Source organism: Pipistrellus kuhlii, unplaced genomic scaffold (assembly GCF_014108245.1).
Source record: "Pipistrellus kuhlii isolate mPipKuh1 unplaced genomic scaffold, mPipKuh1.p scaffold_m20_p_8, whole genome shotgun sequence".
NCBI lineage: Eukaryota > Metazoa > Chordata > Mammalia > Chiroptera > Vespertilionidae > Pipistrellus > Pipistrellus kuhlii.
Window position 1 is genome coordinate 17,804,701 of NW_023425584.1, and position 14,004 is coordinate 17,818,704.

The 14,004-nt window shown below is 46.5% G+C and overlaps 1 protein-coding gene across 3 annotated transcripts in view; it reads left to right on the plus strand.

The window, feature by feature from the left end:
* FAT2 (FAT atypical cadherin 2) overlaps positions 1–14,004 on the plus strand; it is a 67,245-nt gene that overhangs the window by 40,732 nt on the left and 12,509 nt on the right. For 2 of the 3 annotated variants that reach the window (XM_036423364.2, XM_036423365.2), the window contains exons 11-19: positions 973–1,169; positions 2,292–2,445; positions 4,673–4,906; positions 6,508–6,891; positions 8,535–8,749; positions 9,739–9,876; positions 10,467–10,610; positions 10,914–11,111; positions 12,821–13,631. In XM_036423364.2, coding sequence (XP_036279257.1) covers positions 973–1,169; positions 2,292–2,445; positions 4,673–4,906; positions 6,508–6,891; positions 8,535–8,749; positions 9,739–9,876; positions 10,467–10,610; positions 10,914–11,111; positions 12,821–13,631 — 2,475 coding nt within the window. The remainder of the gene's footprint in view (positions 1–972; positions 1,170–2,291; positions 2,446–4,672; positions 4,907–6,507; positions 6,892–8,534; positions 8,750–9,738; positions 9,877–10,466; positions 10,611–10,913; positions 11,112–12,820; positions 13,632–14,004) is intronic. The other variant, XM_036423366.2, reaches the window with a different exon arrangement.

Here is a 14,004-nt window from a genome sequence, read left to right on the forward strand (position 1 = left end):
AATACCTATCTTGGAATGGAGGCAATGGGATGCACTGAAATCCAGTGAGAGTCGCCATAAGACATAGGTTTAAGTCTTTCTCTGCCACTTACTAACAATGTGACCTTGGGTAAATCACTGACCCTCCCAGAACCTCATTGCTCCATCTACAGACTTGGCATGCCTGTTTTCATTCCCATAACAGGGATGCTGTTAAATGTAACTTGAAAAAATTCTGAGAACACCCTATAAATTGGGAAGGGCTTTGCAAAGAGGATCTCTTATTACTTTAGGTGGCATAGATAGAATAGAAATGAGTTACTGTTCTCAGCTTCTGGGAGATAGAGAAGGCATCAACAGTTCAATACTCCACAAGTCGTAGGGAAATATAATGCTGTCCTCTTTTATTAGACTCTTGAAAACACAAAGTTTTTAAATCTCTGAATAATAGAATATTATCAACTCTTAGAATATTTGAATCTTAGAACTCTGGAATCTTAGAACCTCAGAAACCCATCTCTTCTACCAGTGAATGGTGTCAAGGAAAGATGATTCAGAAGCAAACCTAGTAATCATCTGGCCCTCAACTTAGTCTGTGTCCTCAGCTGTAAAATAAAATCTTAGCATTTAGTATTATTGGTCACTTTCCACCCCTCTACTGTTGAATAGATACTAGAACGTTCTTGTATAGAATTAAAATGTCTTCCCTTTAACTTCCTCCAATTCCTTCCAAAACAAAAAAATAAGAAACCTGCCGTAGGCACATATTTTGGAGTGGTGTTTCTGCACTAATAATTCAATTATGCATGTGGCCCATGAAGTTGGAAGACATGGTTATGCTTAATAACAACAAATAAATGACTTAATGTAGAATTGTAAATCCCTAGTTAAGGGCCAGCAATTCTAAAAGTGTTAGGTGTGCAGCCACCTGTGGCATAAAGCTTGGTTCATTCGAGTTGCTCAACTTCTGGACTCTCTGTCTCATGTTTTTAGAGGGAGATCCCTTGGGCCAGTTTGGCATCAGCCAAGTGGGAGATGAATGGAGTATTTTCTCAAGGAAAACCCTGGACCGTGAGCACATAGCCAAGTACTTGCTCAGAATCACAGCTTCTGATGGAAAGTTCCAGGCTTCAGTCATTGTGGAGATCTTTGTCCTGGACATCAATGATAACAGCCCTCAGTGCTCACAGGTGAAGGCCTGGTGAGGAGTTGGGTGGGTGGGAAGCTGGAGGGAAGCGCAAGAGGAAGGAGTACAACTCAGGGGACTGTCTCTGAGACTGGCCAATTCTGACTACACCGGTCCTTGCTTTTCCCCAGTTGGCCTCAAACTAATGCCTTGAGCAGGGATCATTCTAAGTCAGTGGTGGGCAAATTCATTATTCAACAGAGCGGCAAACCTCAGCTCTCGAGCCGCAGTTTGCCGACCACTGTTCTAAGTAATTCCTTGGTCTTCCCATAGGGATGTCATCAAGCTCTTTAGAACCCAGGGTCTATACCTCTGCCCCTACATGCCTTACAAAGGACTATTTCTCCGCAAAACATGCCCAGAAATAAAGTAACTTTTTCATTTTCCAAACACAACCTGCCATGCCAAATGGGAAGCCCCTTCCATGGCTTAGTTTGTTAGCATGGATCATTCTTATCAAATGCATCCATAAAGACCTGCCTCCAAAGACACACTGCACTGCCCCCCCATGCTCACATGTGCATAGTATATGCCCACTTCTCAAGAGATATTTCCCTAAGGGCCTCATATAATTAATACATAACAACACAAATAACCTCCTCCTGATTACAGGTATTCACAAACAATACATAACAACACAAATAACCTCCTCCTGATTACAGGTATTCACAAACATACAGACAGGGCAATTACTTTTCTTTCTTTCTTTTTTTTTTTTTTTAAATTCTCACCCGAGGATATATTTTTCCATTGATTTTTAGAGAGAATGGAAGAGAGGGAAAGACAGAGATAAATATTGATATGAGAGAAACACATTGGTTGCCTCCTGCACATGCCCTGATCAGGGCTGAGGCCTGGGGCAGGGAGGAGCCTGCAACTGAGGTACATGCCCTTAACTGGGATTGAACCTGGGACCTCTGTCCGCAAGTCAATGCTCTATCCACTGAGCCTAACTGGCTAGGGCAAGGGCAGTTACATTTTGATAAGAGATATTTCCCTAAGGGCCTCATATAATTAAACCCTAAACTCTCTCTGTGTGTTTTTGTCTCTCTGTGTGTCACCCTGCCTCTCTCTAGATCTAAGTGAATCTCCCATAATTCCCCTCTTCTTTGTCTTCCATCTCCAGCTTCTCTACACTGGCAAAGTCAGTGAAGATATATCTCCAGGACACTTCATTTTGCAAGTTTCTGCAACAGACTTGGACTCTGATACCAATGCTCAGATCACATATACTCTGCATGGTCCTGGAGCAGATGAATTTAAACTAGATCCTCATACAGGTGGGTTTCCTGAGCTACAGCATTGAACCATTTATTTATTGAATACCAAGTGCCCAGTATTATGGTAGGCTCCTTGGGGAAAGAAACAGGAATTAACTTATCCATCCATCCATCCATTTATTCAGCAAACATGTATACTGGCACAATGTGCTGAGCATTGAACTAGATACTGGGCACATAATGATCCAGGCTTTATAATCTAACTAGAGGCCTAGTGCATGAAATTCATGCATGGGGGGGGGGCGGCGGTCCCCTCAGCCCAGCCTGCACCCTCTCCAATCCAGGACCCCTCAGGGGATGTCTGACTGCTAGTTAAGGTCCAATACCCAGGACATCCCTCTCACAATTCAGGACCACTGGCTCCTAACTGCTCACCTGCCTGCCTTCCGATTGCCTCTAATCATCAGCCTTGTCACCCCATGCAGCCTGTGTTCAGTTACCCATCCAGTTGTTTCGGTCATGATGGCCTCTGGCTTTTTATACATTAGGAAAGTCAGTCATTGAATCAGTGGTTTGCAATATGCTGAGTTAAGAAAAAAAAATGCAGGGTTTTAAGGAGAGTTTTGATAGGAGAATTTGACTTAGGTGATTAACTAAAAGCTCTCTGAAGAAAGGCCATTTTATGTGAGACTTGACATAGAGGAGTTAGCCATGGGATAAAAGAGTAGTAAGTAGTAGGGACAAATATTTGAGATAGAAGGAGAATTTTACAGACCTGGTTTTTGAAAAGAGCGTGCACAGAGGACTTGATAGAGGGCCAGAAACTGGTGTACAGAAGGCGAGGAGACAGGGCAAAGGATAAGACCCTCAGGACAGGGGTTCCAAATCCACCTTTAGAGCCACTGAAGGATTTATGCAGGTGAGCGTCAAGGTCAAAGATCTGTAGCCTGGGGATAAAATCTGTAATATTGTAAGGATCAGAGATAAAATATGTGGAAACCTAACCCAGGTCTGGCACACAATAAGAATTCAACAGATGTGGTTGCCATTGTCAATATCATTAGTTAAGAGACAAAGCAGAGAGCAGGAAGCTGAAAGTCCTGAAGGACAGACTGGGAATCCCTGGGAGAGGTTGGGCTCTGAGAGTCTGGTAAAGATAGGGTGGGGTCTGCTTCCTTTGGAAGAGCAGCCCACAAAGGTAGGATCCCTGTCCTGATGTAGGGGAGAGTGTGGGGATGGGTAGCACAGAAGGTCCCGGTCACGATGGGCCAGCTGCCAACAGTTGGCTTGGAACCAGGACCCTTGGAGATTCCTGAGCAGGGAGGTGGCGGTGAGAGTGGTGTTCCAAGAAGCTGGCTGAATAGACAGGAGACAACATTGTCCTTCCTGACTCTAGAATGGGAATGCTGAGTCACCCCAGGCGGGTTACCTGATCTCTTTCTGCTGTTGTTTGTTCAGCTGCAGGATGATTAGTGGAGTAAAAAAAAAAGGGGGAGGGGGCGCGGGGGGCTGTTTTTTCTCAATATGGAAATAATACATGTGTATTGTTAAAAAATTCAAACAATGTAGGCGTATATTATGCAGAAATTGGAAAGACTACATAATAATTAGCCTCTCCCCTAAGATACCCTTAGTGTATAGTCTATCAGATTGGTTTTCCATGCATCTCCAAAATCTCTATATAGAATTCTGTTCTGTGACTTGCTTTTTTTTTTTTGCATATAACAATATCTTGGAGAAATTAGCAAGACAATACATAAAGCTCTATTATAATCCCTTTTTGGTTGCACAGTATTTTACTATATGGCTAAATCATAATATATTTAACCAGTCCTTTTTTGAAAAACATATAGGATGTTTTCAGTATGTTGCTATTATAAACAATATCTTTGTTGGGTTGAATATTCTAGAGGATATATTCCTAGAAGTGAAATTGTGGGCTAAAGGGTAAACACAGTTATGTGTTGTTAGAAATTGCTCTTTTGAAATGTTACGCTTCTTGCAGCTTGTTGGTGTGGATGTCAAGTTGGTGATGTGGTGGTGGAGTGTATTTGGGAGGATTAGGGAAGTGAGCAGGTATTGGGGCACGGAGGCGTGGGGGGGGGGGGGCGAGGAGCATGTAGGCCAGCCTTCTTTTCTAAATGTCCATACACAGGACTGAGTTCTTATACCTGGGTCAAAGCTGTATGGGTGGTGTTGTGTCACATAGGTATCTAAAAGGTGTGCATTAGGATTACATTCCCCTCTCCCCCCCAGAAAGCTCACTTGCTGTTATTTCTTTGGACAGGGGTGCTGACCACACTCACAGCCCTAGATCGAGAGAGGAAGGATGTGTATAGCCTTGTTGCTAAGGCGACAGATGGAGGCGGACAATCTTGCCAAGCAGATGTGACCCTCCAGGTGGAGGACGTGAATGACAATGCCCCCCGATTCTTCCCCAGCCACTGTGCTGTGGCTGTCTTTGACAACACCACTATTAAGACCCCTGTGGCCGTGGTACTGGCTCGGGATCCAGACCAAGGTGAGAACAGGAAGGGTTGGAAGCCATTTGCTCATGGGGTCACCTTGAGTGAGAGTTTGGCTCTGTGTGTTGCTCTGGGATTGGTAAGGACTGTGCCTCCTCACTGAGTTAATGGACACATACAAGTGGAAAATATCTACAAACTGTATACCTCAGTGCTATATGACAAAAGATTTTGGCAATTTTTTGAGGCTGGTATGGAGCATTTTAACTTCATTGTTTCTCATTGCCACTTAGACCTGGAGTCCTTTCAATCCTGCCATTGAACCTCAAGGACATTTTGAATGTCCTTTATTGGGTTGATTATTCTAAAGGATATATTCCTAGAATTGAAATCTTAAGCATACTAATTTGTTTATTTATTTAATACATTTTATTGATTTTTTACAGAAAGGAAGAGAGAGAGATAAAGAGTTAGATACATGGATGAGAGAGAATCATCAATCAGCTGCCTCTTGCACACTCCCCACTGGGGATGTGCCCACAACCAATATACATGCCCTTGACCAGAATCGAACCCGGGACCCCTCAGTCTGCAGGCTGACGCTCTATCCACTGAGCCAAACTGGTTTCGGCAAGCATACTAATTTAATCTGAAGTATACCAATCAGAATTATCTAACTCTGATTAATTTGCTATAAAAAAGGAATTTGGGGCACTAAATTCCTTGATCAATTTTCTATACAATAATGTGGAATCCTTTTCAATATCTTACATTTTAATTTTAATGACATTTTCATTAGATTTAATTATTTTCTTTTTAAAATTTACAAGGCATATTGGAATTATTGGGAGTATTTTTTCCATATTGTGCCAATTAATAGCCTCTGCCATCAAGTGTTTTATTGTGATTATACACACACACACATATACATGGGTGTCATGTATGTGTGTAGTGTGTGTGTGTGTGTGTGTGTGTGTGTGTGTGTCTAATTTTTCTCGAGTCAAGTTTTATAATTGAGGTAGGATAAAAAAATGCCCTGGGGTCAAAGTAGTCAGATCACCATAGGATATGATGATGGTGATAAAAGTGGGATCAAAATATTCTCTTTTGTTTGACCCCAGCAAAGTAAATTGAAGACTTCCTAGAGGAAGTGAGCTTTAGCTTGGTGAGAGATTTGGCAGGGGGAGAGGGAGGAGAGGGAGGAGAGGGGGGAGGGAGGGAGGGAGGGAGGGAGGAGGTAGGAAGGGCAAATAGTGCAAACGCAGTGAATGACTACAAGGCACTGCAAATGCTCAATTAGCCAGTGCTTGCTCACCTTCAGGGACAGGAAGCTCCCTACTTCCTAGACAGTCCTTCCTTCCATAGTATCTCAGATAACGATCAAGTGCTACCTATTTGAAGCTGACAATCATTAGTCCTGGTCCTGCCTCTGTGGCCACACAGATCTCCCAGACCCTAGCCCATGACAGCCATTCCAAGACCAGAAGGTGGCGACTTCAGCCCCTACCTGCTTCAGCCCCAACCTTCCCTTTCAGGGTGGAGGAGCCCTAGTGTCTCCAGTCACGTTTTTCCAATCCTACCACCCTCATGGGACACATCCTCTAACCTTGCACCCATTTACCATGAACTGCCCAAATGCCCTCGGTCTCCCCCACAGGCGCCAACGCCCAGGTGGTTTACTCCCTGCCGGACTCTGCCGAAGGCCACTTTTCCATCGAAGCCACCACGGGTGTGATCCGACTGGAGAAGCCCCTGCGGGTCGGGCCGCAGGCGGCACTGCAGCTCACCGTCCGTGCCTCTGACCTGGGCACCCCGATCCCGCTGTCCACACTGGGCACCGTCACAGTGTCCGTGGTGGGCCTTGAAGACTACCTACCCGTGTTCCTGAACACGGAGCACAGTGTGCAGGTGCCCGAGGACGCCCTGCTCGGCATGGAGGTGCTGCAGCTGTCCACCCTCACCCGCCCGGGGTCTGAGAAGACTGGCTACCGCATGGTCAGCGGGAATGAGCAGGGGAGGTTCCGCCTGGATGCCCGCACAGGTGAGAGAGCGCTGGAGGCAGCCCCGCCCCTGGTCTTGGGGAATTTTGGATTCCTCACATACAGAGCATATGCGGCCCACACAACTCTTCCATTCTAACTCTTTGGCCCTTTCTTACTCTGCATCTCTCCAAGTACCAGGTCCCTTCTGCACCCCAGGGCCAGCTTATGTGGCAGCCTCCCTTATCTCCTACACCTCAACCCAGCACTCTCACCAATCCACTCTCCTCCCAGTTTTCAGCTTCAAGATTTCAGCTCAGACTCAGCTGAAGCCACCCTCCTTTCTTGGTTGCAGAGATATAAACAGTGAAATGTGGGGCTTAACAGTCTAGGATAGGGGTGTCGAACTCAATCAGAGAAGGGGCCAAAATCTAAAATCCAGCCTAAATCGCGGGCCGAATGGTTTACTGAACAGTCATAAACTGTCATTGTGATGGAAACGCAGCGGAGTGCAGTGATGACAGCGCGGTGCGGGCCACATTGCAAGGCCTGGCGGGACGGATTTGGCCCGCGGGCCTTGTGTTTGACAGAACAAGGCTACCAGCTTCTTTCCTAGAGCCCTCCCCCAATATCCTGGCACCCCTGGTTTTCTCCGTATTCTAGTGAAGAGAGAGAGGGGGGATAGTGGGGTGGGGGCGGGGGAAGGGAGAGAGAGAGAGAGAGAGAGAGAGAGAGAGAGAGAGAGAGAGAACGAACGAACTAGGAAACTGTCTCTTCTCTTTGCTCCTAGCCATTGAAGAATCTAAATCAGGCTCACAGAACCTCATGGAAAGGCCTGAGAGGTTCCCAGGGCAACCTATACCCATGCAAGTCCTCCCCATAGGCTGACTAGTTCTCTTTTCTGAGGTTAAGATTGACCATGAGCTTGGGGTTGTCAGCCTGATTCATCCAATATAGAGCTCTTCATCAGTTCTTCCTCTAAGGGTTTTAGCATGCTTTGATGATTATTGCCTAGGTATATTATTTAATTTGGAGCTGCAAAATGGTAGTTTTCTAATCCAATCATTCCTCATTCATGTACTAACTGGAATTTGTTTATAAAGAAGAGTTTTCCACCATTAACTATTTGCTTATCTAGGAATGGCAGGAAAAACCTTGTTCTTTTACTTTCTGATTTTCAGGATAACACGTCTATGTCCTAACAATCTATTGAACAATTTTGTGTATTATATGGCTTTTTATAATTTAACTTCTGTTGTGTACTAGCTGAGTAAGTTTGAACAGGTCACTTAGCTGTTAGGAGAATCAGTTAACTCGCCTACAAAATGGGAATCACTCTTAGATCTAATATAGGTAGATTTAATACTTCAGACTTAATGAGTTATCAATGAAATATTACAGAAATAAATGAGGGAAACATTGCTATTGAGAACAATAATAGGGAAAATGAGAGGAAATGGAGGTAGTGAAGGAGGGTAAATAAAGAGGGAGGTGAAAGAGGGCATGAGAGATGATGGAGGAACTGAGGGAGGAGCTGAAGAAGGAGAGGATGAAGGAGGTGATGGAGATCTGTTTCTCCTAACCCTATTGAGCTGCCTCTCCTGGGATTTGGCTCAAGGCTTCTCAGCCCTCTGCCTTTATGCTCTCAACTGCCTCAATGCTCTCATCACCTTCCCTCTCCTTTGATTCCCCCCCACCTCCCCAGGGATCTTGTATGTCAACAAAAGCCTGGACTTTGAGACAAACCCCAAGTACTTCCTGTCCATCGAGTGCAGCCGGAAAGGTTCTTCCTCCCTCGGGGACATGACCACAGTTGTGGTCAACATCACCGATATCAATGAACACCAACCGAGATTCCCCCAGGATCTGTACAGCACGAGGGTCTTAGAGAATGCCATCGTGGGTGACACTGTGCTCACAGTAAGGATCTACAATTTTGCTGTTTGGGGGACCTAGACTCTGGGGTCACTCTTATCTTCTCTCTCCTGGTCATCCATGAGCATAAATTTCTTTATCAATTAATACACTACAGACCTGACTCTGACTTGTAGCCACTCAATCAAACTGCTTCCCATGACAAAATGTCTCAGGGACAGATTTAATAAGATCTAGATCAAGTACTGGTGGAATGGGGCTCGGGAGAGGTCCCAGAAGACTATTAGAGGCTCCAAAGCCTGAGAAAGGCCTAGTCACAGTGCATGACAGGGAGTGTTCGTATAGGAGGGGAAGGAGGGGACATCAAATAACACCTCTTTGCATCTTAAGCGTGTAATTGTTCCCAATGCATGAGTGAAATTCTTTATGCCCATAGTCAAGGTTCCCTATGACCCTTCTTCAGTCTGGCTTCTAGTCTTATCTCCTTCTACTCCCTGACATGCACACTATGTTCCAACCACATTGGAGGATGTACCTTTTCCCATGCATCCTCTGCACTTTCACACCTCTGGGCTCACATTGTTTCCTCTGCTTGGAATGTGGGCTCTACTCCCAGAAGCCATCCTTCCTTCAAGGCTTCATGAATCCTTTTCTAATCTCTCCAGATGGAATTTATCACCGTGTTTTCTAAAGCTGATCACATCTTGCCCACGAGTTAGAATCAGCCATAAAATTAGATATTAAGCTTTTTGTGAGCATATTTCTTTTGCCACATTCCTTATCTCCTAGCACAGGACCTCACAGCCTATTGGTATGGGTCAATGAGTAAATTAATTAATGAATAGATAAATGAACGAACCATGGCATGCTGAAGTCCATACCAAGATATAAATACTGAGATTCCTTTGGCAAGGGTGGCTGTGGTCCAGTCATTGAAGAGGGGACATATCTGTTATCCCTATATCCCAGAGGTCAAGATTCCTTCCTGGTCCCTCTTGTCCTCAATTCACAACCATCTCCCCATTCCACTGCAGGTGTCAGCTACTGATGAAGATGGGCCCCTAAATAGTGCCATTACCTACAGCCTGATAGGAGGGAACCAGCTCGGGCACTTTGCCATTGACCCCAAGAAGGGAGAGCTACAGGTGGCCAAGGCCTTGGATTGGGAACAGGTAAGTCATGTGGGAGGGGCCCAAGCTGAGCTCATCAAAGCAGATTATAGCCCTGCTACAGGTCCAGAGTATGAATTGTGGTCAACACCCCATCCTGACACTTCTCCAGACTTGCCCTCACTTGTTTTCTCAGTGGGGCCTCTATGGCGTGTGAGGCCAGAGGCAGGAGAGGGACTGATGACCCTTAACCTTCCCTCAGGCCAGCTTCTCACCATTGGCCAAGGATCATCAGATCATTATAACAAGTTATCATTTATCAAGCTCCTGCGCTGTGCCAGGAACTTTGCTAAGTGCTTTACATTCACTGTGCCATTTGGTCCTTAAAATAATCCAACAAGGTGGGTCCTGATATCATCCTCACAGAAGTCTGGTCACTTTCCCTAGGTTTCACAGCTAATAAATGGTTGACTTGGAAATTAAGTATTTCTGCCTAATTCCAGAACCTAAGTCCTAAAATGTCATGGTTGGGTAATGGAAGATGAACACAGGAAGTGTCTGTATCTAATTTTTCTGAAAACATTAATGATAAATCAGGGGGTGGAATTGAAGGGTCTCATTGCTAACTCTTCACTGGGCATCCCGCTATGTAGGTTTCTAGTTATTCCCTGAGGATCCGAGCCACAGACAACGGGCGGCCCCCACTGCATGAGGACACAGACATTGCCATCCAAGTGGTTGATGTCAATGACAACCCACCAAGATTCTTCCAGCTCAACTACAGCACCTCTGTTCAGGTATGCTTGACCTTCCAAAGGCATACGGAACCCACCCTCCCCTCACATCCCTCCTGGAGGAGAGTGCTCACCACTGGTATCAGTCTACCTGAACAATGGCTGTGACCTTGCACTGGTCTAGATTGACAAAGTCAGCAACTAACTCACAAGCAGGCAAAATGCATGAATGACAGCTCAGGGTCATTCTGGCCTGGGAGCAGCCAGAATGCTGAGGACACATCCCAGAAAAGGGGGTGCAGAAAACTGTGAGAGGAAGAACTGGGGCTCATTTTGCTCTTTGATTTCCTGTTACTCTTGGTCTAGGAGAATTGCCCCATCGGCAGCAAAGTCCTGCAGCTGATCCTGAGTGACCCAGACTCCCCAGAGAATGGCCCCCCCTACTCATTTCAAATCACCAAGGGGAATGACGGCTCTGCCTTCCGAGTGACCCCAGATGGATGGCTGGTGACCACCATATACCTGAGCAGGAGAGTCCAGGAATGGTATCAGCTTCAGATCGAGGTGAGAGGTGTGTTGGGCCGGTGGCGGTGATCATAGGGACAATAAATGTGCTGGCAAAAACACTACCCTGCTTTAATTATTAGAAAAAAACAAAAGTTCTTACTATGTGCCAAGCACTGGGCTAAGTACTAAACATGCGTAATTGCACTAAATCTTCACAACATGCTTTAGGGTAGGTGTTATTATAACCCCACTTTATAGATGTGATAACTGAGGTGCACAGAGGTTAACTGACTGGTTCAAAGTAATACTACTAGTAAGTGGCAGAGGTGGATTGCTCTGACCCAAAGACTCAAGCTCTTAATTTCTGCTCTTCTCTCAGGCAGAACACCCTCAACCTGGCTATCACTCCTTACGGTTGGTCAGGACAGCTCTCTGAACCTCAGGTCTTGTTAAAGACCTACCCCAGAGAATTGGTATGGGGTCAAATGAGAGAACATATATACGTGTATGGGATTTGGGTTTTATTGCTATGGGTTGAACGAGAATTACCCAGTGATAGTGGCCAAGATGGTGGTCAAACACTACTCTCTCATTTCATTCTCCCCAAATCCTTTTCCTAAATCTCAAGACTAGTGGACCCTGATATTCTGTGAACTTCTCTGGGTTCAGGATGATGTATTCATCCATTCAGCCAGACAACTAGTCATTCATTCATTCATTCATTCATTCATTCTTTCAACAAATATTTATTGAGCACTTATTATTAGCCAAACCCTATGCTAGCTTTTAGTGAATGGTTCCTGCCCTTGTGGGCTTTTGATTCTAACTGTGGAGGAAAACAATGAGTAGATGAAGAAAGAAAGTGATGAGAAGCTCCTAAGGCACAGGATGATACATATCCATAGGGTGGCTGCCCTCATGAAGAAGGGACATTTTGAGATGAGACCTGAGGAGCCAACTATGTGAAAAGTGGGCAGGAAAGTGTCACAGACAGGAAGGTCCTGCATTGGAAAAGACCTTGCAGTGACCTGAGATGTGTCAATGTGGTCAGACATTGTGAGCAATGGTGGGAATAGTCATTTTATGTTATGGCTCTCCCATAAAATGCCACCTTGTGCTCCTCAGCCCATCAGTGACCGGGTCCCTGCTTTTCTCTCTCTCATCTCAACTTCTGCTCTGCCCACTCCTCTGGCAATGGTGGCCCCTTGCTGTTTTGTTAAGCACACCACATTCTTTCCTACTGGAGAGTTGTTCCCTGTCTGTCACATCTTGTCCTCCCTTCTTCTCATCTTGTCAAGTTTTACCTCCTCTAAGAAGAAAGGCCTTCTCTCCCACCTGATCTAACTTAGGTCTTTCAATCTTCAGATGTCTCTGTCACTTCGCTATTTATTTCCTCAATAGTACTTTGCCCAAGGGTGACATCCTTTGGTTTATTTGGCAACTTACTTATTGCCTCTTTTCTCCTGATCACAGCAGAGGGTCTGGCCCGTAGAAGGCACTTAACAATTGCTCGCCTGAACCCTGAGCCCAATCACAGAGTAAAAGGGAATCCCAGAGAGAACCTCCTGTGGCTGATGGGGTCCATGAGAGATGCACACTGGGCTCGCTAAGAGACCTTTGATGACTCACTTAGACAATGAGAGAAGTTCAAGAGGAAGGAGGTGTATCTTGTGGCTGGAAGGGTTTAGGGAGAGTGATTCCCCACGGAGGCAGGCAGCCTGTTGGGGCCACAGTCCTAAGGTAATGCCTGCTTCCCTCGCCCACAGGTATCAGACAGTGGCATCCCGCCCCTTTCATCTTCCACATCTGTTAGCGTCCACGTCACGGAGCAGAGCCACTACCCACCCTCTGCCCTCCCACTGGAGATCTTCATCACCACCGGGGAGGAGGAGTTCCAGGGTGGCATGGTGGGCAAAATCCATGCCACAGACCGAGATCCACAGGACATGCTGACCTACAGCCTGGCAGAAGAGAAGACCCTGGGCAAGCGCTTCTCAGTGGGTGCGTCCGACGGTAAGATCATTGCTGCCCAGGGACTGCCTGAGGGTCGCTACACATTCAACGTCACAGTCAGCGACGGGACCTTCACCACCACTGCTGGGGTCCACATCCACGTGTGGCACGCGGGGCAGGTGGCTCTGCAGCAGAGCATGTGGATGGGCTTCCGCCAGGTCACCCCGGAGGAGCTGGTGAGTGACCACTGGAGGAACCTGCAGAGGTTCCTCAGCAACAAGCTGGACATCAAAAGAGCCAACATCCACCTGGCCAGCCTTCAGCCTGCAGAGGCCACAGCTGGGGTGGATGTGCTTCTGGTCTTCGAGGGGCATTCTGGTACCTTCCACAAGCTGCAGGAGCTGGCAACCGTCATCGCTCACTCAGCCAAGGAAATGGAGCACTCGGTGGGAATTCAGATGAGGTCAGCCCTGCCTGTGGTGCCCTGCCAGGGGCCAAGCTGCCAGCGTCAAATCTGCCAAGAGACAGTGCACCTGGAGCCCAGGGTGGGGCCCACGTACAGCACAGCCAGGCTCAGCATCCTAACCCCACGGCACCGCCTGGAGGGGAACTGCGCCTGCAACGGTAAGGAATGGGCCTCCCCCAGGGCAGTCAACACTGCGGGCTCCATCGGCCTGACTCTCGGGATGGAGATCCCAGGGAGGGTCTGTGGGATACTGAGAGGGAAGTTTTAGGTGAAAGACCAGGGACTCCTAGAAGGCAGGTGTGGCCTCACAAACTCTAGTCACAGGATAGCATCCTATTCCTGGTCACTTGTTGGAATTTTGAAAACAATGATAATACAAGAGGCAGTTTAGCATCATGGTTAAACGCATAGACTCTGGTATCAAGCTTTCTGGGTTCGAATCTCAGCTCTGCCACTTGCTGGCCACATGACCTCAGGAACATTACTTAATTTCTCTGTGCCTTAGGGGTGTTGTAGAAATAAAATAGCAAG